Consider the following 23,715-nt stretch of genomic DNA (forward strand, 5'->3'; position numbering starts at 1 on the left):
CAAAGCTGAGCTGTGTCCGTAGCCTGACAGGAGCTGTCAGCCGGGCACAGTCCAGAGGGACTTCAGCTGCACCTGGAGACGTGCTCAGCCTCGGCCACCCCGCCCTGTCCCCACTCTGGGCACGTTCTCTGTGCTCCCCGTGGCTGTGTGGGGACACCAAAGCTCCGGAGCTGCGGCAGCGCTTCCCTCCCTGCCCTGGCTGTGACGGAACCGCCGGAGCATCCTCGGGGACCCATCGATCACTGCCACCTCCTCCGCCCTCGCTGGCCACCGCAGCCCTTCAGGGCGGTGCTGGGGGACAATTCCACGCTGTGTCCTTGCAGAGGATCCTCTCACCGCACTGGTGTGAGGGGTGGCAGGGCTGGCACACACACTCCGTGTGCCCTGCACTGCTGCCCCTCACAATACCCAGCTCAGAAACACGCAGCCTGTGCAAGGTGACTGCTGTCACAGCCACCACACCCCCACAAAGCTGATATTTGGGGATTGTCCTCTTCTCTTTGCCCTGCTTGTATCCCCATCCCAAAGCTGGCTGCTGCCAGACTCATCACTCTGAGTGCTCGGCTGGGACTGCAGAGAGCATTCAGCAGATACAAGGCATGAGAACAGTGCCAGGCTCGGGGTGATTACAAATCATTTAGACTAAGCAAAACCAGGCCATCCTAAATTTGCAGGCAGCAAAGAAGTGTTTGTGAGCAGAGCTGAAATGAGTTATTTGAAGATGCTGCAGTACCTCTACATAAAGCACCAGAACAGAGGCTAAATGCTACCCGAGGCAGAAGGCAAGTCTGGCCCAGAGCTGCACCCTGGGCTGTGCTACAGCTCCAGTTTCTCTTCAGCTCAGCAATATTTCTGCACAGGGTAAAGCCCAGGCCAAGAGGAGGATGGGACGTGGTGCATTGCCCTGGCCAGAGCTGCTGCTTTGTGCTCCCTTGGCTAAAGGTGCACCTGGATCTCAAACTGGGAAATGCAGAGGGAGGTGGTTAAAGGAAATCAGTCAAAACCTCCCAGGTTTGGCCCTTGGCATGTTACAGAATGCTGGGGGAGAGCCTGGCTTCCCACCCTCCTGTCTGAATTTGTACCTCTGGGGCCAAGGGTGGCTGATGGACCTTGTGAAGGGGGTGTGATGGAAGCAGGATGGAGACATGAGACCCACCCAGGCATGGATGTTCTCTGCCCTGATCAGCTTTTTCCTTTTTCCCCCATCCTCTACTTCCCAAGAAGGTTTAGTCCGAGGGGTGTGTGACCAGCCCCAAGGACACAAAACCCAGGGAGAACTCCTCCTCCCCACTGGGCCAGGCACTGCCCAGGCTGTCGGGATGGCCTCAGCCCCATCTGCTCTGACCTGGGTGCCCAACATTGTGCAGATCTGCTCAACAAAGAGGCCAACCCCAGACACCTGGGCTGGGGAACAGAGCAGAGGTGATTTACACCAATGCTGGATGCAGAGCTGCCCAGAGCAGTGCAGCTCTGCAAGGGGAAATGTGCTGTGCAACTCCCAAGGAGAAGAGAAGCTGCTGGGACTCAAGGGAAGATATTGTTCAGGGGTGAAGTCACTGTCTGAGGTCACACAGTCACTTTGTGCTGCATGTGCATCATTCCCACCACTGCCACAGATGATTCAGCATCTCCATCACCAGCAGCGATGGCAGGACTCCCTTGGGTGATGTCCTCTGGGAGTTCTGGGCTGAACAGCACCTTGGCAGTCAGTGGCATTGGCTTCCAAGGCAGCAAAACCAGAACAGGAGGTCAGGAGATCTTTGTTTGCTTTTTTTCCCCCAGTGGGATGTATTTTCAAATGCTGTGTGAATGCTTCAGATGTAACCAAGACTTTTGAGTCAGCGTGACACAGGCAGGACCTCACTGCCTGCGTGGGGTTAAGGTCCAGCAAAGTCTGCTGACAGATGATGGAGCCATGGGAGAGGAGCTGCCCTGACTGGAGAAGTTTTCTGCATGCCAGTGACGTCTCTGCAGGGACCTGCCAGGCTGACAAGGGGCTGTGGCTGATGCTTTAACTCCCCTCCAAGTGCAGAAGGGCAGCAGGCAGGTCAAATTCCCCTAGCTCAGCATCTGCAGCCTAGATTCCACTTGCAATCTTGAAAAAGCCTTATAAATTTTTTAGAGCAGCCCCAAACGCCTGCTGAGTTGGCCAATCAGCTCCAGTGGATTAAGAAAACTTACTTTAAATTATTAACAGCACACAGCCAGACACAAGGGTAGAGGTGGGAAAGGAGAAGTACTCATTCCTCATTCCACAGGAGCAGTCAGCACCAGGCTGGGTGTGGCAGAGGTGTCCATTGACACCTAAAGGATGGTCCCATCCATGGGATCCTCCCTTCTCCATCAGGAGCCCCCACCAAGGCATCAGTGCCATGCTGTGCACAGGGTGTGCAGCATCATGGAGATGATGTTCCTTTTGGAAACTGGGTGCTGGTTCACATCCAGCCCCTACACACCTCCCTCTCCTTCCCCCCTCTTCTGGACCCTTTGGGTTCTCTCCTCTTGAAGAGCTGATCCCCAGCTCTACAGCAGAACCAGCCCTGATGTTTTTTGACTTTCTTACAACCTCAATTAATTTTCCCTCCATCAGCTTGAAATTTCAGGAAATAAAGCCACATTTGCAAACTCTGGTCCCCAAAGAAATGGCAATAAGCACTTTGCATCTATTCCTTTTGCTTTGGACGTGCTGCCTGCCTGCCAGGATCAGGGACGTGGGGCTGGATTTCCTGGGCTTGGCAGCTGTTCCTGGAGGACTTTGTCCCTGTTTCCACGAGGTGGCACCGATGAGGCTGCCACGGGAAGCAGCCACCGCGACGCCTTCAGGGAGGACCGGAATGGAAAACAACTCCAAAATAATAAAAGTTGCTGTGAAAAAATGCCTCTAAACTCTGGCTTGTGGCACCCTAGCACACCTGGCCATGGCAGGGAGGAATTGGAGGAGAATTTGGTATTTTAAAATCCATCTCACCACCACAGCTCTGTCACCTGCCATGGGTCATACACACCCAGCTGCTCCAACACGGTGCTGATGGTTCAAAATTAGCTTGAGCTCACTGGAAGGTTTGCCAAAATCCACCTGTGGTCCAGTTCAGGGTGCTGTTGGGTTGTTTATCATTTTGGTAGGACCCCAAAGCAGATCATGTCAAATTAAGGGCATCATTGCTTGTGTGCCTGCAAGCCCTGTGGGGCCAGGCAGTGGTTTGCACTTGGTGGGTTGTTGATCCCATCCCAAAATACAGATTCACAATGGAATCAAACCCAAGGTTTGGCTGGAGACAGGTTGTGGCTTCACTGATACTGTTGAGATGCCCAGAAATTCATAATATTTTTTCTTTTGGGAACCTCATGTTTTGAAGTGGGTTTAAATAACAATATTTATGTTAATTCTGTCTCACTAAAGATCCTGACCCAAACCTACCAAAAAGGGGGGTGCTGCTGCTGCTGAGATCTCACTGCAGATCCCCTGGGGTGCCAACCCATATTGAAATGAGGCTGAAAACTTGGCCCTGCTCTGAGCCATGAGCAAGTCTGAGTTAAATCCTCTGGGGTTTATATTTTTGCTGTTCTGCAGTTCCATCATTAATTACCTCACCACTTGTGCAGTGCTACCAGACTCTCTTTCACAGCTCCCCTGGCATATTTCTATGGAAACGAAGCCGTGGTTTTGTCAGGCCTGTTGTTGCTTTTAAAACAGCGAGAGAGGTGCAGGCTTTGTGCCTGCTCTTCTCTGTCCCCCACCTGACCCCGCAGTTGTCCCCACTCCTGCTGTGCCAGGGGCTGGCTTCCATGGGGCACAGGGAGCTGGAGGCTCCTGAACAGCGTGGAAGGGATATTCCCACAGGAATTCCTGTTGCTGCTGCTTCTAAGGATGCAGGGAGACCATGAACATGAGGATGCTCTCATGCTTGGAGATACCCAGGAAGAGGAACAAGCTGTCTCAGGAAAAACATGCCTTGGGAGCTGGGAAATGCAGGAGGAGCTGGAAGATGAGATTAAACTATCAGTGGGAAAACAGCCTTCTCCTGTGGCTGTGCTGTGCCTGCAGGGATCCCCGGATCCCCTTCCAATTTGTGGCACGCCAAGGACACGGCACTTCAGAGAGCTCAGATACTGCAAAGACCTTGGGAATCAAACTGATTTCTGTGGATGAAGCTGGTGGAGGTGGGGTGTGTGGAGAGGGGTGAGGAGCCTTGGTGGTCTGTGCAAAGTTTTGGGGATCTTGGCCCAGGGAGCCAGTCTGTGTCCGTGGGCTGCCAGGTGCAGACGTGGGATGGGGAGAGTTGTGGGGGAGCAGGCAGGGTGAGATCATGCAGAGCCCTCTGTAATTCAGCTGCATGTCAGCTCCTCGAGGCTCTGCCTGGGGACACTCAGCACTGCAGAGCATCAGATGCTAATTAGGATCATTAAGGGCTTTGTGACACAAACAGTAATGATGATGCTGGTGCCTCTGGAGCTCTCCTGGGAAGGGCCTAGCATGATGCTGCCCTTCACAGAGACGTGTAGGGCCATCTGTTCCCAGCACTGGCTCCTCCTGGACGCCGAGTCATGGGCACAGACAAGCTCAGGATGCCCCAGCACGCTGCTAATGCCTCCTTCAGGGAGGAAATATCCCTTGGAAACATCCCTGGAATGATGTAGTGGAAGCACAACTCTCACACCACCTCCCTCCTTCTCTCTGCCCCATTGTATCACCCACAGCTCCTCCTCACACTCAGTGCTCCCACTCAGACCCCTCACAGCTCCTGGCTGGGGCTTTCTGGTCAATCCCAACCACTCAGCAACCACAACCCTTTGGACTGGGGCAGCTGCACTGGGTGGAGCTGGGAGAGCTGCACACCTTGCCTGGGACTGCAAGATTGTGATGGGAGTCAAGACACTGCCCTGGCTGAAGACCATGAGTTTTGGGGCTTCTTGTGAGACCTGAGTCATGTCTGGGCTTCAGTCAGGAAGAAATGTTTCTGTTGTGTTGTTTGGAAAGGGCTGGGGATCCACCATGCGTGAGGCAGAGCAGCATGTGGGGAGGGAAGGCAGTCTCAGTCACAGCTCCCAAAATGATGGGGAATGACAAAGACCCAAAGTGGTGCTGCTCACCCTTACAGAGACATGGGGTGACCTATTTTCCTTTCTTTTAGTGGCATAACTCTGGGAGCTCAATTTAAGCCTGTTTTGCATGAAAAAATATAATAAATACCCTGAACAATTATTTTAGAATCTTGAGTAGAGCCTCAAAACTGCTGTGAGAGTGGAGCCTCAAAACTGCTGTGAGAGCTGCTGCTGCTTCAGGCTGGGGGAATCACCCAGGTGAAGGGATGCAAGCTGGGGAAGGGCTGAGTGCTGGCTGACACCCTGAATGTGGGCTCCCAACATCCTCCTTCCTCCTTATTTCCATTCCAGCCCCTCCTGTGCCCATCCCCACCACCTACTCTAAGTGAGACTACACAACGCCCAGGCAAACCAGCCCCTTTCAGTAACAGATGCACACACACACAGCTCCACACTTTTTGGGTTGGTTGGTTTGGTTTTTTTTAGGGGAGGGGGGATTTGTCTGGTTTTGGTTTGGTTTTTTTTTGTTTCTGTTTTTTTTTTTCCACTGTGGATGTTGTACCAGTTTTATTGGTAAAATTAACATGAAGCCTCACAAACGCTGGAACATGCTTTTCCTTTTAAAGAATTTCCACTGGACCTTAATGGTGAGCATCCAGTCGTTGACATATAAACTCTTACAAGCTGATGTGCACACGTGCGCCCGGGGGAGTCGGTGGCAGCGTCCTGGTGTCAGGGATGGTTTCTGCGCGATGCACTGGGAGCCCACGATTCATTTGCCAGCCTTCTGGGCCTTCTGGGCAGACTTGGTGACTTTCCCAGCCCCACCACTCTTCTTCTCCACGTTCTTGATGACGCCCACGGCCACGGTCTGCCGCATGTCACGGACAGCGAAGCGGCCTGAGGGACAGACAGAGGAGGAATGCCAATGAGACACCGAGGCTGAGCTCTCTGGGATGGTGGTGGTGGGATCTACACACCCCTATTCATGGTGTTGTGTGTTATCCCTGCCCTTGGAGCAGGTTCCTGCAGGGACAAGCCCTGAGCTGTCAACCCTGGCTAGTCCTGATGCTCCCCTCTATTTAAAATACTGTATTTTAAACTTAACCCCATTTCTTTCTGCAAGCTCTCAGCACTGCTAAAGCTTCCAGATGTGCAACATCAGCCTGGTTTAGCTGAAGGTGTATCTGCCCATGGCAGGGGGGTGGAACAAGATGGACTTTAATGCCACTTCCAATCCAAACTGTCCTAGAACTCAAGCATGTCACTTCCCTGCATTAAAAGGTGGCCTCCACTGAGCAAACTTCTTTCTTCTCCTGACCAGTTGTTTTAGAGCAGAGAGGAGGAAATTTTTCTGTGTTCACAAACTATCACAGTTTAGAAACCATAAAGGAAAGGTCTTGTTGTTCCCAGAGGGAAAACCCAGCATTTGCAAACCCAGCTCTAGTTGAAGGTGTATCTGCCCATGGCAGCGGAGTGGAACAAGATGGACTTTAATGTCACTTCCAATCCAAACTGTCCTAGAACTCAAGCATGTCACTTCCCTGCAATAAAAGGTGGCCTCCACTGAGTAAACTTCTTTCTTCTCCTGACCAGTTGTTTTAGAGCAGAGAGGAGGAAATTTTTCTGTGTTCACAAACTATCACAGTTTAGAAACCATAAAGGAAAGGTCTTGTTGTTCCCAGAGGGAAAACCCAGCATTTGCAAACCCAGCTCAGCAGCACATGAGGGAGCAAAAAACCACCCTCAGCTCCCTCCCCATCTAGCTGGGAGAAGCTCAGCATGTCTGGGGTGAGCTCTGCACCCACAGAGCCCTCATGCTCCTCCACAGGAGACCTCCAAAGAGCCATTCCCTTACCAAGGGGTGGGTACTGGGAGAAGCTCTCCACACACATGGGCTTGCCAGGGATCATCTCCACGATGGCTGCATCACCCGACTTCAGGGACTTGGGGTTGTCCTCCAGCTTCTTGCCGGAGCGCCGGTCGATCTTCTCCTTCAGCTCGGCGAACTTGCAGGCGATATGTGCGGTGTGGCAGTCGATGACGGGCGAGTAGCCAGCACTGATCTGGCCAGGGTGGTTCAGGATGATCACCTGGGGGACAGAGCAGCGTCACGGCAGGGCTGGGAGCTGGGGGATGGTGGCAAGGCAGGCGTGGTGGCACCGAGAAGCCCCGCTCACCTGAGACGTGAACTGCGCCGCCTCCTGCGGCGGGTCCGACTTGCTGTCCCCGCAGACGTTGCCGCGGCGGATGTCCTTCACCGAGACGTTCTTCACGTTGAAGCCGACGTTGTCGCCGGGCAGAGCCTCGCTCAGGGCCTCGTGGTGCATCTCCACGGATTTCACCTCAGTGGTGATGTTCACAGGGGCAAAGGTGACCACCATGCCGGGCCGCAGGATTCCGGTCTCCACTCGGCCCACGGGAACTGTGCCAATCCCTGCAGAGACAAGGACAGAGTGCAACAAAACTCAATCTGCTTGGTATATCCCTGGGCCAGAACCTGGATTGAGCAAAAGCAAGATTTCTCCACTGCTTGTCACCAAAGGACATGTTTGCTCGTTACCCAAACCCCCAAGTTTTCAGCAGATCAGCACTGGGATCTTGAAAATCACTAAGTCCACCCTTCCTACTCAAAGCTTTTTTAAAAAAAGAAGTAACCCATAGTCAGAAAGTCCTGAGCAATCTGCATGTCCCAAAAGTTCTCCTGGAGTGGCTGTGGCATCTCCTACATGGAGAACTGGACATCCCAGCATCTGTGCAACAACACTGTCCACATCCCTGATGGCCACTCCACCAGCTGTGACAGAGAATGAGGGTGGCATCTGCTTGGTATATCCCTGGGCTGGAACCTGGACTAGCAAAAGCAAAATTTCTCCACTGCTTGTCACCAAAGGACATGTTTGCTCCTTACCCAAACCCCCAAGTTTTCAGCAGATCAGCACTGGGATCTTGAAAATCACTAAGTCCACCCTTCCTACTCAAAGCTTTTTTAAAAAAAGAAGTAACCCATAGTCAGAAAGTCCTGAGCAATCTGCATGTCCCAAAAGTTCTCCTGGAGCGGCTGTGGCATCTCCTACACGGAGAACTGGACATCCCAGCATCTGTGCAACAACACTGTCCACACCCCTGATGGCCACTCCACCAGCTGTGACAGAGAATGAGGGTGGCTCATTAAGTGCTGGGATCTTTTCACCGTGTGTCACCAGGAGATGTTTGGAAAATTCCCCTTTGGAGCCAGGTGAAGAATGATTGAGAGAAACAACATTGAAAAGAGACTGAAGAGGTTGGCTGGACCCATCTGCACCTCCACATCCACCCTGCTGCCTCCACCTCCCCTCTTCCCAGTGTCTCTCCTCCACAAGGACTTGCCTCCCAGTAAAACCAGATCCCTTTGCCCCAGCTAAGCTAGGGGAGAACACAGACCTGCTCACCACCTTTCATGTCCACTGCAAACAACAGCAGCCTGCATCAAAAACCCAGCTAAAATCCCACATTCAACCCCTGCAGTGCATGTGTCCTTGGAAAAGAGTGGGAAAGAGCTGGAAAAGTCTGTGCCCGTCTTATCCAGCAGCCAGGGAGTCAGTAGTGCTGTCCACTTATGCCATCAGGTCAGAGAGCTCACGGGGTATTTATAGCTGAGCAAAGTGTCCCCATCACCTCTCCAGAGGGAAGGGGACACGCGTCAGCCATGGTGCTCCCTGCATGGCTGGCACAGCTCAGCAGGAGGAGGTGCCAGTGATGGACACCAGCATTTGGGAAGCTCGGGCAGGTCACAGCCAAGCTGCCATGCACCAGCTGCAGTGGCCCTCCCTGCTGGTCTTGTCTCTCACCTGGGTCACAGAATGTTTCCTGGCCAGCCATGACCTCCAGGACACACAAATTTGCAGCCATTTTGGCATCAGGTGTTCCCTGGGGGAGAGCTCACAAACCTGCTGCTCCTCTCTGGTCCCTGGGCACCTTTGGGCATGTTCACCTCAATCCCAGACAGCCCAAGCTCAAATGGGGATTTTGCCCTGGAGCTACCACCCTTTTCTCCATCGTTATCTCTGAAGAGTCAAATCCCCCCAGCTTCCCAATACCTGGAAATGTCATTCCCAAATTTCTGTGGAATGAAGACTCCAGTTAAGGCAGATGAAGCTCAAATGGGGTTTTTGTCCTGGAGCTACCACCCTTTTCTCCAACTTTATCTCTGGTTTGAAGAGTCAAATCCCCCCAGTTTCCCAACACCTGGAAATGTCATTCCCAAATTTCTGTGGAATGAAGACTCCAGTTAAGGCAGAGGAGTGGCAAGGCTCACCTCCAATCTTGTAGACATCCTGGAGGGGCAGGCGCAGGGGTTTGTCTGTGGGGCGGGTCGGGGGCAGGATGGTGTCCAGGGCCTCCAACAGGGACACCCCACTGGCGTTGCCTTCTTTGCGCTCCACCTTCCAGCCTTTGAACCAAGGCATCTGGGAAGAGAGCAGCAACAGAGAGCCATAGAATCAGGATAGCTTGGATTGGATGGGACCTTAATGACCATCGTGTTCCATCCCTCTGCCACGAGCAGGAACACCTTCCACGAGACCAGATTGCTCCAAGGCCCATCCAACCTGGCCTTCAACACTTCCAACACGCCCTGAGTGTGCCTGTCCTCAGCACCCAGAGGTAAACACCAGGACAACATCCATAATGTCAATCCTGCCACGTCCTGGCTTTACCAGGGCACTGGGGAGCTCCTTCCACTCCACCATCCCTGCAGGTTTATCTGCTCCCCTTTGCTCAACCTCCCTCTGTCTCTTCTAGAAATGAGCAGAACATCCATTAACAGGAGAAAAAGGATGGAAGTGGTTAAAGCCGGCAAACTCACATCCCCCACTTTCAACACCAACCCCTGGGCACTGCACCAGCTCAGCTGCCTGGATCCCACCCTCCAGGAATGCTGCCTCCAGCACAGGGACCACAGGGTCTGCAGCCAAGTACCAGCTACAAAGTGCTCAACCTTCAGTCCTGGGGTCCAAGCTTCTCCAAGACAAGTCCCAGAGATGCTTCTCCCCACTCACTCCTGCTATCACCCCGCCAGGGTCTGGATTCTAAACCCTGGCTTGGGAGGATGCTGCAAACCCAGCTGCCAAGAGACAGGATTGCTTTTCACAGATGTTCCCTTCTCTTGCCCTAAAGTGGCTTTTGAAACTAAAAATTGCCCAGAAAAGAGGCAGAGAGGGGTGGAAATGTGCTCAGGTACCATGGTTAAATGCAGGGAACTGCAGTGCTTTATTGGGGTGATAGCGCACATCTGGAAACTGTAGCAACACCTGTAGCTTGCCGGAAAGAAAAATTTAGTCCAGGGTCTGAGAAAACCCCAACACAACAAGCAGAGGTCAGAGTCTGCAAGGCCATTCCCCTGCCTCTGCACAGAGAGGGTTAGACAGTATTTTCCCATTCTAATGTCAAATGCTTCCTGCGTGTCCCAAATCCATCACATATTCTGTGGATGTGGCTTTTTTCCCTTAGCACCAGCACCAGTGTCACAGTGCAGTGGGCATGGGGGGCTGGGGTGAAGCAAGACCCCCAAAGTGCCCCCAGCTTCACAGCCATCCCTGCAGGATGTGGCTATGCCAAGTCTGGTTTCCTATCCTGCAATCTGCACCAGCTTTGGGAAGGAGAGGGAAAGACAGGATGCAGCCAGGGAACTCAGCTTGCATCCAAAGCATCCAAGTCAGCCCCCTCAGAGGGTCACGTCTGACACCACTTGTCTTTCTTGGTGGCAGTGGCAGGAGGAGCCTGGGGACACTTTTGCAGTGGGTTCTTCCCAGGGCACTGCAGCTCCTGCCGTGCAGCCAGACCCAGAGCCAGGCACAGCTTGGCAAAATGAAGACTCCATCCAGGCAGTGAGGGAGCCTCATGTTGTGCAGGATGACTCAGACCTTCCCCATTCTGCTGTTGCATGGCCCAAACGCCAGGCAGGGACCTGTGCCAGCAGCTGCCTGGTGGCCACCTGGCCACAGGCTCTGCTCTCGAGGATGATGGCCACCAAGTGCCCACAGCTCCTGTCCTTGTGTCCCACACAGCTCTGCACACAGGAAAATAACAACCTCTGCCCATGACACCTGGCTGTCAGAGCTGTCTCCCTCTCCAGGGGATTTCTGACATGCCAAGAATCAGGCAAAGATGAACGTGGACACCTTCTGGGAACAAATCTCTGCAAAACCTCAGCATGGCCTCAGGGTGAAAAGCATCTGCAAAGCGTGGCTTGTGCTGCCTCCTAATGCTACCCAAATAAAACCTCTGTCAGGTATTCCCCAAATCTGCCCCCAAACAATAATTCCTACTCCACCACTCCTATGGCAAAAGCAGAATCTGACCAAATCCTGCAGGGAGATAGGCTCCAGCTCCCAAAATAACAGCTGAGCTCCAGCTCAGTTTATTTTACAGAGCAGCCACCTTTCCCTGCTTTTGCTCAGCCCATTAGCACCTCAACACCCCCCCACACACACCCCAGTGTTGAGGCTGCAGCCCCAGGCAACCACACCAGAGACTGGGAGTGTTTGGGTTGCAGCATCCCATGGGGTGAAAATCTCCCATACCACAAGGAATGGCCCCGTTCTGCCAGCTGGAGCATCACAAAGCTGCTTCACAGAACACCCCACTTCCCAAAAAGCTCTCCAGTTCCAAACTTTGATGGAAGCACAGCCCAGCTGTCATCTTTTCAGTTGGCCTTGGGATTCTGTGCAACAGGGCTGTGGGCTGGAGTCTCCCACACAGAGCCAGTTCCAGCCTGACGTACCACCACACCCCCCTTGCTCAGAGGCAACAGGAGCTGCAGGGACATCATGGCTCTAATCCCCACTTTCTGATAAGTCCCCTGACACACAGACAAGTCACTTGACTGCCTTGTGCTTCAAGTGAAACATGTCCAGAAATTACAAGTGAAAATAATCAGAGCTTTTTCAGGAGAGGAAAGAGAGAAGAGACATCTACACCAGGTTCCTGCTTCAGCTTTCCCAGAGATGGTGCAATATGAGGAGGAGGAGTCTGTCCCTCAACCCTCCTCCAGAAGAGCTCATGCTCTTCCAGACCAGGCCAGGTTTTCTTCCCAATTCCCTAGGAGCCAGCTGGTTCCTTAGGACAAAGGAGAGAGTTGTTTCATTCCCCGCCTTCTCTCAGGCAGCACATCACACTGGGAACCTGCCCCAAGACCCCTCTGGAGGAAGGGGGCCACAGAGCCCCTCCTGCTCCGTGCCTCCCCTCTGCTGCCTATTTATAGGAGAATTGTTCAGGATCATCTTCCCAGCCCAGCAGCTGCTGACATTTGGAGCCTGCCTGATTTAAGGCACTCAGGATCCACGGGGCTGGGTTTGGCATGGCCGTGGCTGACCTTTATCCCAGCTCTGCTCCTCAGGGAACAGGAATCTCCCAAGCACCCCAACAATTCCTTCCTCCCAAGCCATCCCAAGTGAGCTGCCTTTCCTGTGCAGGGCAGGAGCTGTGTTTCATGACTGTGTGAGTTTGCATTGCAGCACTCCCCTTCCTCAGGCTGTGATCCCTGACCTCCCTCAGCTGCTGCTGGACTCATGGATTGCCTCACTCATCACAGAGCCCTGCCCTAATCCACAGGTGATGTCCTGAAGTCCCCCTAAGCATCAAATTTCCCATTGGTTTCACAAGAGATTCCTGGGGTGTCTGATCTGAGCAACTTGCTCAAGGTCACACAGAAGTCACCAGGAGAGCAGGGACCTTCCTCTGGCCAGAACTTTCCAGCCCCTCATTTCTTTAAAAGACTAACCCTGAGGTAGCTTCTTCTCCAACAAAACCAGTGTCAGAATAGTTATGGGCAGCCTGTCTGCCAAAAACTCCATCCTTCTTAATCACTTCCTTCTGGTGTATGAAATGATGGCACGGGCCCACCCAGAGCACCCTGCCTTTGCCCCCCAACCATCCCCATCACAGAGAGTAAAAACCAACTGGAAAAGGAGCAGCCTCAAATGGATGCTCTAGGGAACTGTGGTTTTGGCACAAGAAACCTGTTATTTCCTGGAGAAAACACCACCTGTGGGAGTGAGATCCCAGCACTGGAAGAGGAGGTTTGGCCACCGCAGTGACACAAAGCAGTAATGGGAAAGGGGAGCTGAGACCCAGCATGAGGGAGCTCAGCTGTACTGTGGGAGCTGCTCCAAGATTGTGTTACTCCCCTCAAAAACAATGCCCTGAAAACACACCCGCTGCTCCTGCTGAGAGTGACAATTGCTGCTCTAATGTCACCACGAGTTCTGACAAGGCCAAACTTCAAATCCCGGCCCAGAATCAAAGCCAGACAGATCATCTCCTGAGGATGCTCATGTTTAGCTGCTGGGGTGCCTGGGCTGGGCACAGCACCCATGAACAGTGAGCCCATCCAGCCTGCCCAGGGCCAAGCAGAGCTCCATGACACATCATCTGCTGCCAGCATGGTGTGCACAATGTGTGCATGAAATGCTTGCAGAGCACGGAGTTCATCTTCAGCCCGGGTCAGGATCCTCAGGGTGGGGAGAGAAGTGTAACACAAGGCACACTTACATTGGGAGAGGGCTCCAGCATGTTGTCTCCATGCCAGCCCGAGATGGGCACGAAGGGAACTGTGGCTGGGTTGTAGCCGATCTTCTTGATGTAGGCGCTGACCTCCTTGACGATCTCGTCGTAGCGTTTCTCGCTGTAGGGGGGCTCTGTGGAATCCATCTTGTTGATGCCCACGATGAGCTGCTTCACCCCCAGGGTGTAAGCCAGCAGGGCGTGCTCGCGGGTCTGCCCGTTCTTGGAGATGCCAGCTTCAAATTCACCCACACCGGCAGCGACAATCAGGACAGCACAGTCAGCCTGGGGGGAGAGAGCAAGGGAATTGCTGCACAGCCCTGGTGACACCCCAAGGGCTTTGGGGGAGTCACTGATGACCCCCTGCTAGCTGCTGATCTGCCTTAAAAGTGACCCAGCTGTGCTATTTCAGACTTGCCAACCCCACATGGTTCTGCATTGTGGGTGGGAAACCAGTGTGGATCCCTCCTGGATGCAGGACTCTGACCAGGACCTCATCTTGATCATCTACAGACAAGGTTTTACCTAAAACCCTACTGAAGCCTTGCAAAAAACCTCCCTGGGTGATGGGTGTGACTCCAGGAATAGAAAGTGTTCCCCAGATTACTTTTGTACCAAAACACACAGCGGAAGCTGCCTGGGTTTGGCAGAAAGCCATGCCCAGCCCAACTGGCACTTCAATGGAAATCTCACTGGGCATGTATTGGGGTTCACCCAGCACCCACCAGTCACAGGGAGATGCAGGAATATCCTACTATGCAATGAGGGGAAACCACCCTACTCAGGAAAGTTAGGCCATTGGGTTTGGCAATATAATGTGGGACAAAGACAGCTGTTTTGAGGAAAAGGAAGGAGAAAAGATCTGTGGAGCCTCCTTTGTCCAATAAAACCTGGTGGATTGTTGTAAGTTTCTTGTATATCTCATTTGGCTGAGTGTGGAGATGCCCTCACACAAAGGCCTGTAGCTCACAACATCCCATCTCCCAGGCAGGCCACATCATCCCTCCTTCTCATGTGGGTGGAAATGGGGGGGGAGAAACCACCTCTTTGTGCCCAAAGACACCCTTTCTCCCAGACATGCAGGGACCATGGTGTGCTGGGTCCCCTTGTGCCACCCAGTCCCTTGGCTGGACCCTGCTGAACACTCCTCCATGTCTGCTCTCTCAACTCCCACCTCCAAAAGGCCTCCAACAGCACCTGCACGACCCTGAGCTTGTGAACGCCCCTCAGCCTCCCCCCTCCAGCAGCCCCCATGCCCTGGGCCCTATCTCTCACCTGGGAGGTCCCGGTGATCATGTTCTTGATGAAGTCCCTGTGGCCAGGGGCGTCAATGATGGTGATGTAGTACTTGGTGGTCTCAAACTTCCACAGCGAGATGTCGATGGTGATGCCACGCTCGCGCTCGGCCTTCAGCTTGTCCAGCACCCAGGCATATTTGAAGGACCCCTTCCCCATCTGACCAACACAGAGGCAAGAACTAGTGAGAAACCCGAGCCCACAGCACTGGTGAGGGCCTCCCACTAAGACAGCTGTTTTGAGGAAAAGGAGAAAAGATCTGTGGAGCCTCCTTTGTCCAATAAAACCTGGTGGATTGTTGTAAGTTTCTTGTATATCTCATTTGGCTGAGTGTGGAGATGCCCTCACACAAAGGCCTGTAGCTCACAACATCCCATCTCCCAGGCAGGCCACATCATCCCTCCTTCTCATGTGGGTGGAAATGGGGGGGGAGAAACCACCTCTTTGTGCCCAAAGACACCCTTTCTCCCAGACATGCAGGGACCATGGTGTGCTGGGTCCCCTTGTGCCACCCAGTCCCTTGGCTGGACCCTGCTGAACACTCCTCCATGTCTGCTCTCTCAGCTCCCCACCTCCAAAAGGACTCCAACAGCACCTGCACGACCCTGAGCTTGTGAACGCCCCTCAGCCTCCCCCCTCCAGCAGCCCCCATGGCCCGGGCCCCATCTCTCACCTGGGAGGTCCCGGTGATCATGTTCTTGATGAAGTCCCTGTGGCCAGGGGCGTCAATGATGGTGATGTAGTACTTGGTGGTCTCAAACTTCCACAGCGAGATGTCGATGGTGATGCCACGCTCGCGCTCGGCCTTCAGCTTGTCCAGCACCCAGGCATATTTGAAGGACCCCTTCCCCATCTGACCAACACAGAGGCAAGAACTAGTGAGAAACCCGAGCCCACAGCACTGGTGAGGGCCTCCCACCCTCCAGGGCACTTCCCAAGCTCACACAGGGTCACGCTGCAAACACTTAAAAATAAAATTCCCTAAATTCAGGATTGGTTGGTGGTCTATTTATTAAAAAATACAGGTGAAAGGAGATACTGTTCTCAACATGTTCCTCAACAGGATGCAGGAGAGGCTGGAAGAAGAGCCATGAAGTGAATTTGTGAGTGGGGCTGGGTGGGCAGGACCTGGACGCAGCAACCCATGAGGTCTCCTAAATGAAACACCATGGTTCTGCACTGCTGATGGGAAATCCTGTACAGAAACGTGGAAAGCTGCTTCTTGTAACACTAAATGTCTCTGAGAGGACATTTATATACTTATCCCATTTCCTAATGCTAATGGAGTTATTGAAAAATGTCTGTTTATGAGATTTATTTTATTTCATGGTTTCACAGAGATGCACACACAGGGACGTGGTCTAGTGCAGGTTGGACTCGATGATCTTGGAGGGCTTTTCCAACATCACTGATTCCCTGATTCTGTGATTTTAATCCACGACTCAAACCTGTGAGGCAGCTGGTTAGTGGGAAAGGGCATTGCTACATGAGTGAGCCCAAAACTGGCAGGGGTGGAATGGGTTAAAAGAAAATGAAATGAGAGATGGTTGCTACGAGCAGAATAGAAACGTGATTGATTTTTGCCACAGAGTGTGCAAATTCACAGGAAAAGCTACTGTGAGCTGCAGCCAGACCAACTGTCGTTGCCAAATGGCCAAAATCTCAGCCAACATTGTAATGCAGGAAATCATGCTGGGGGAGATTAGCTCCAGTAAATCCTTCTGCCCTGTGATAAAGCACATTCCCTGGTAAAACCACAGTGGCACTTCTGGGAGGCCTTCTCCTTTGGGCTGGAGCCCTTTGACGTCACTGCACCAGGGAGAGCTGGATTTCCCTCCAGCATGGAGATCGTGGTCCCAGCCTGAGCTGGGATCCTGCCAAGGTGGAGATGGGGCAGGACAAACCCACCCTTGCTGACCATGCTGTGAGCTGGGCAGTCAGGGGAGCTTGGCCAAAGCAAGGGGTTAAAATGGGCTGCAGCCATCAGCTCTTGGCCTCAGATAGAAGGAGGTTTTCAGGCAGAGAAAGAAATTTAGGTCATTTGCAGATGATTTAATGGTCTCCTATTGTTATGCAAGGTCAGAGCTGTGATACCCTCCTTCCATTAATCCATCCATCCATCCATCCATCCATCCATCCATCCATCCATCCATCCATCCATCCATCCCCTGCAATCCCAGTTTCTTCTGGCCCACTGTCAATCACCAGTCAGAGGGAAGCACTTCCCAGTTGCAGGTACTGAACACTCCAGTGATGAGCCCCCCCAGGAAAGAGAACACAGCATCTCATCCAAACCTGCCCTGCCCACACCATGCCTGGGGGCTGGTCTGCTCCATCTCCCACACTCCAGCCCTGTTCCCAGCCAGCACAAGGAATTAATGGTGACAGCCTGTTTCATAACAGCTGAGTGCTGCGATGACTTTGCAGCTTGCTCCGGAGGATTAAGGGCAAAATCCTAAAGCCAGGGGCAAGATTTCCCCTCCTCAGAGGGGACGCCAGGTCAAGGAGGTGATGCCCCATCTCTGCTGGGAAGCTGGGAGCTCTCACTGGCATGGAAAAATCCAGAATCAAGTCTCTGCTCCTGAGCATCTTCCTGACCCTGGATTTAGCAAGGGGGTAGAGGAGGAGCTTGGAGGTTTTTAGATTCACAAAATGGTTTGGGTTGGAAAAGACCTCAAAGATTGTCTCATTCCAACCCCCCTGCCATGGACAGGGGCACCTTCTACTAGACCAGGTTGCTCCAAATTCCATCCAGCTTGGCCTTGAACAAGTCCAGGGATGGAACCAGTTTAACCCTTTCCAGCATGCACATCAAACTCCCCCTTCCCAGGGAACAGGGAGGAGTCATCAGAGTGCACTCATTTACTGCTGGAAATGGAGACACAGCAGGGAATGGTGCATTTGTGCATTGCATTAATAATGGGCTCTTCTCGGGCAGGAGGTCAATCAGCACATCCCACAGCCTCTCCCCCATCAGCTGCCTCCCTTCTGGATGGGGAAACTGAGGCACAGAGCAGACCCCTGGCTCTCCCAGGGCAGCTGAGTGGGAATCAGCACCTTCTTGCCACCAGCCATGTCCACACACACAACCAGCTGCGCATCACGTGTGAGACCCCCCCAGAGCTCGGCATCACACGTAACGTGAAGACAAATGAGATCCTTTATTGAGCAAACAGTTTTCCTCCTTTCACGGGGTGTATTCAGTTACCCAGGGCTGGTGTTGAAAAACCCAGGGTATTATCTAGCTCTGCACAATACCTTCCCTGTTCAGTGCCAGAAATAGCCTGAATTTCCCTCATCGAACCCCAGTGGAGGGACAGCTTTCTATTTGAAGACCAAAAATACTGATTATTTAATTTTTTTTTAAACAGAACAACTCTTCTTTCAGAGATACTGTTACCTCTGCCCTTGAATCTAAAGGAAAAAAGGAGAGAAATCCTCTCTCTTTTATCTTAAATAAAATTACAGACCCTGGGTTGTTTTTTTTTTGGTTGGCCTTTTGGGTGCACGCAGGCCTCCATTTCCTGTGAATGCCACCTAATGGAAGCAAACCCTTCCCCAGCCCTGCATCAGAAAATGGAGTCTGTAAGCTCAGTCAATAGGCTATTAATAGCAGCCTCCGGTGCCCGCGGATCCTGGCAAGTCAGTGAAAGTGCCTGTTCAATTAAAATCACTGCAATCACATCGACGACAACCTTACCATGCCTTATCTGATCTTATAGGCAAAGGGGGGGAATTTGTGGAAGGATATCAACAAGCATTTTAAACCAGGGGAGAGGGATCATTTTGTATGAAGGGAGAGGCTCTTTGGCTTAAGGATGCAAAAAAAAGGCTGAAAGTGAGGCAGGAAAATAAGGGATTTAGCTCAGATGCTATCGGCAAATGAAAGAGGTTAAGACAGATAGCAAAATGTGAAATCAAAAGTGGCAGCTCTGTAAATCTCTCTTTTTTTTCTTTTTTTCTTTTTTTTGGCAATGAAATGTGAGATTTTCACCAGAAAAAAAAAAAAAAAACTCTGTAAATCTCTCTTTTTTTCTTTTTTTTTTTTTTTTTTTTTTAATAAAAGGGGGGATTTTCCCCAGGAAAAAAAAAAAAAAAAAAAAAAAAGGCGGGATATCTGCATTCCCAGAGCGATGACGACAAGCCATCTTCTGAGTGACAGGAGCTGCCCTATGGATAACACAGCCAGGCTGTTCCTGGCTCACCCACCTCTCTAGAATTTACCATCATTCATTTCTCAGTGCTCCCAATTGACATTTTTCTTCCCAAGACTGTTTCTTCCTCTTTAATCTTGGGGTTTGCCACATTATAGGGTGGTGGTATCGGGTGATGCTTTGCTGTGTGACAGTTTCTAAATGCATGCACGATAAAATTGTTATAAAATGCCACCATTGCAAGGGTCAAACAAAAGAATTTAACGCCAATGTTCGGATCTCCAGCCAGTTTTCTGTATCATAGGCTGCCAATCACACTACACACCAGACCACCTGCCTGAGGAAAATGGGAATGAGGTTTTTCAACTGGATCAAATGAGGGGTCCAGCTGATGCTGCACCTTGTCCCCAGCAGGCACTGGAAACTGATGCTTCAGACTGAAATTCAGGCAGCCCTGACCCATGCAGTGAGGCATTATCAGGTTTTCCCCCTCATGCACCATATTTAGAAGGAATTTCATGCCTTGAAGCACCACGGTTTGTGGCTTTTCCAGAATCCCAGTGATTACTGCTGGTTCCCTGCCCCATCTTGCAGACCTCGCCGTGCCCCTGCCCTCATTAAGAGCCGGCAGCAGGGAGTCCCCAGCTCCGGAAAAGAGGGTGGCAAGCGCCCAAATGGCCTATTTTCCCAAGGCCAGAGAAGTCGGGAAAACCCAGGGGTGCAGGGGGAGAAAAATAGGTGGGAACAAAGGGAGAAATGGAATATAAGAGAAGGGCAGCACCAGCAGAAGGGGAATATCGCCTGCGGGATACTCGCGGGGATCAGCCTGGAGCATCCCCGCGGGTGGGAATGCGGGGTGGGAGCAGGCTGAGGGGCGGGCTCCTCACCTCGGCAGCCTCCTTCTCAAATTTCTCAATGGTCCGTTTGTCGATGCCCCCGCATTTGTAGATGAGGTGCCCGGTGGTGGTGGATTTCCCAGAGTCCACATGCCCGATGACGACGATGTTGATGTGCGTCTTCTCCTTCCCCATGCTGCTGGGCTACGCGGGGCTGGCCGGGGCGGGCGGCGCTGGGGAGGGCGGTGGGAACGCAGCTGCCTTTTGGGGGGAGGCTGCGGGGGAAGAGCCGGGAGCGTCAAAAGAGCCCCCCTTGTGCCAGCCCCCTCCCAGCCCTTGGGGAAAGGCTGTCCTCCCCTCGCCCCACCTTCCCGCTGGACCATGCGCCCGGGGGTGCCCGGCCTCGTCTGGCAGCTCTGGGTCAGAGCCAGCGTGGCCCCGGAGGAGCCCAGCCGGGCTATTTCGGGCTGCCACGTCCAGCCTCCAAGTCTCGGCAAGACGCCGTTGTTTTTCGGCATCTTGCCCTCCACCGCGGAGACCCCCAGTTCCTCCCAGGGCTACGTCATCGATGCTCGGAAGGTGCCCTTCCTCCCTGGAAAACCTTCCCGACACTCAGGGCTGCTCCCGCTGCCTTCTCGCTCTTTCCAAACCCGAGGGCATCTCCTCCATGCCCTGGGAGGAGCCGAGGGTGCCCGTCCCCCCGGGCTGCCCCCACCGCTCCCCAGCTGGGCACAGTTCAGGTGACAACAGGGTGTCTGCGAAACGGGGCGGACAAAAATAGCCCTCGCCTGCTCCCCCAAGCAGGGCTGGAACAGCGGGGCTGCCCGGGGCTCCTCTGAGCCCGCACTTGGGGGGTTTATTATATTTTGCTGCCGTGAAACTGGATGGAACCGAGGGAGGAGGCTAAAAACGCAAACGGATATATCCGGGGAGCTGTCCTGGCATCTCCCGGCGTTGCCATGGCTCTGCAGCTGCACACAAACCGGGCACAATTAGGAGCTTTAATCTGACGTCTAATAAAATCCAATTTCACGAATGTGCCCGTAGAAGTAAAGGAGGTCAGGAGGAGTTTGCCGCTCTAATAGCGATTCAGTCATGCGGGTGGGAACATTCCCAGCGAGAAGGTTCCCTGGGCAGCAGCAGCGGCGGCTGTCCCGTCCCTCCTGCCCTTGAACCCAGCCAGCCCGGATCTGGCCATTTTGCGGCTCCACGGAGATGCTCGGTCCTGGAGCTCCCACTCCTGGGTGCGGGTCCCTCTCTCCCCCCTGCAGACCCCTGGCACACGGGGGGAGATGCAGGATGGCTTTGGGAATTGGGAATTTATTTTTTTTTTTAAGGAGCAAATGACATCCCTGCCCATGGCCGGGGGATTGGAACGAGATGATTTTTAAGGTCCTTCCACCCCAAATCTTTCCAGGATTTTATGATTCTAAAGGCAGGGTGGGGGGAGGGAAGGGGGGAATTGGGGGGGATTATCAGGTTTTTCCTCCTCATGCACGACATTTAGAAGGATTTTCACGTCCTGAAGCACCACGGCTGGCGTGCTACTTCCCACCTGCGGGAAGACGCACCTGCGGGACGAAGGAATGGTCCAGCCCCATCCCTTCCCTCCGCAGCCCCAGGGGCTGGCAGCACCCACACACGGGAGGGGGGCACCGATGCCCCGCAGCCCCTGGGGCAGGAGACCCCCCCCGCATCCCCGCTGTCCCCCCCATCCCGCCGGGGTCCCGCAGCTCTTACCGGGGCGGCGGTCGGGGCGGCCAGAGGCTGCCGGCTTGGGCTCCGCCGGCTTTATCTCCGCGGGAGGGGCCCACCTATCGACGGCGGCAGCGCAATGCAGCGGCCCCCCCGCACTACGGCAATGCGGTACCGGGCGGGGGAGGAGGAGGAGGAGGAGGAGGAGGCGCGGGGGGGACGAGGGGAGGAGGAGGACGACGAGGAGGAGGAGGAGGGAGAGGAGGGAGAGGCGGGAGAGACTCCCCCCTGGGAGGGAATGTGTAGGGATGGGAAGGAGGTGGAAGGATAAAGGGATGGAGGAGGATGGAGGGATGGGGAAAATGGAGAGGTGGGAGATAGAGGGATGTGAAGGTGAAAGGGGGGAAGGCTGAAGTCAGAGGGAGACAGCAAGATGGAAGATGGAGAGCTGGGAGGAAGGTGGAAGGAGAAAAGATGGAGAGAGAGGAGAGATGGAAGATGAAGGCATGAGAGGGAGGTGGAGAGACTGGAGGTTGAAGGATGGGAGGATGGGGAAAATGGAGGAGAAATGGAGAGGCAGAGGGGTGGAAAATGGAGAGATGGGAAGATGGAGAGATGAAAGATTGAAATCAGAGGGAAACAGCAGGATGGAAGATAGAGGGATGGGGGAAAGATGGGAGGATAAAAGATGGAGAAACAGGAGACAGGGATGATGAAGTCAGGAGAGGGAGATGAAGGGATGGAGGAGATGGAGAGACTACAGACACAGAGATGGGAGGAAGAGAAGTAGATGGAGGGAAGGGCTGCTTGGAAGACAGGGGAAATGATGGAAGTGCTGCCCAGGGGGACTTGGACTCCCTGTGGCAGCCTGGGAGTGAAGGGACAGGCCTGGCTTTGGAGGGGGCCACCAAATCCCACATCCCTTGCTCTGCCCCCAGTGGTGCAGAAGGGCTGTGCTCCCACGGGCTGGGAGGAGAGGGGTCCCTGCAGGGCACAAACACAACCCTGGGCAGACCCTGGGGGCATTGCCCCACATCTCTGCCTCGCTGGGAACAAATCAGTCCAGGAGCAAGTGACAAAGCAAGGGACAAACACAGCAAAACAGATTTCTACACCTACAACATGTGTGAGGGCTGATCAAGGATTTGTGATTTAACAACATCATCTCATTTTTAATGGGAATTGTGGTTTGAGTCCTAGGAGAACAAGGAAACCATAAACCTTCAGTAATATAATGACACTTTTTGGCATAAAAAAAATAATATATAGTGGTCAGAATATTTCTGTCTGTGTCAACTGTTCATTTCCAAGGCCAAACCAAAATTTTCTGTGTCCCAAAGCCAAATATAGGTCAAAAGAAAGCTAATTTTGACTAAAGCTATGAAATAACCCAGAACAATTTTATGGCCCAGACCATCCTTCCAGTGAATTTAACAGCTAATTTAGATATCCTAATGAAAATACTCTTACCTTCCTAGACTAATGGTTAAAAACTTACTCATCATGTGGATAAAAATGTTCCTAACTTCTCATTAGTGCTTAAAGGGAGGCCTTTTTCAATGAATATTATAGCTCTCTGGTATTTTCTTAGAAATATGATAGTCAAGCTATCTTTTGTTTTTATGAAGCATTCCTTGCACAACATAAAATGCACTGAGTGCCAGGAAAAATAAAAAATACATTTCCAAGGAGAAGGCTCTAAGAGGATTTAAAGAGATTACCCCAGCCCTGTTTTGGGACAGGGGTAGAAGCTTTACCACAGGTCTGGATGGGCTGGAGATGGACAGCAAGTGTGATAACGTGGAGGAGGGAGAGGTTTATAAATCTCTTATTCTTCCTATCCATATTTTAGTGCTTTGCCCTTTTTTTTACACAAGGGCTGAGGCAGCCTGGGAACTGCCCTCAGCAGGGCAGTGGCTGAGTTTAATAATGAAAATGGGCATGGAGTGAATCCTGGTCACCTCTGCCAGGTGAGCATGGGATGGACCTCTCTTGTCTCCTTTCCTTCTCCAGTAAAAAGAATTTTTGTTTCCACCCCTTTTCCCAGGCAGGAAGAAGAGAACTGGGCAGTGCCCTGTTCTGCACTGAAATAGAGCCTGACAGCCCATCAGCCTATAAATAGCCCAGGACCTGAGCAGGAGAGAGGG

At 52.8% G+C, this 23,715-nt stretch overlaps 1 protein-coding gene across 1 annotated transcript; it reads right to left on the reverse strand.

The window, feature by feature from the left end:
* Positions 1-5,588: 5,588 nt before the first annotated feature.
* EEF1A2 (eukaryotic translation elongation factor 1 alpha 2) lies at positions 5,589-21,954 on the reverse strand. Its single transcript, XM_039719162.1, has 8 exons — positions 21,614-21,954; positions 19,925-20,148; positions 15,557-15,736; positions 13,576-13,872; positions 9,341-9,491; positions 7,224-7,480; positions 6,902-7,136; positions 5,589-5,943 (listed from the first exon to the last, which is right to left on the reverse strand). Exons 2-8 carry the CDS (start codon positions 20,066-20,068, stop codon positions 5,816-5,818), a joined length of 1,392 nt encoding a protein of 463 aa, XP_039575096.1. The 5' UTR covers positions 20,069-20,148; positions 21,614-21,954; the 3' UTR covers positions 5,589-5,815.
* Between the last annotated feature and the right edge of the window lie 1,761 nt (positions 21,955-23,715).

Source organism: Passer montanus, unplaced genomic scaffold (assembly GCF_014805655.1).
Source record: "Passer montanus isolate IOZ18808 unplaced genomic scaffold, ASM1480565v1 scaffold41, whole genome shotgun sequence".
NCBI lineage: Eukaryota > Metazoa > Chordata > Aves > Passeriformes > Passeridae > Passer > Passer montanus.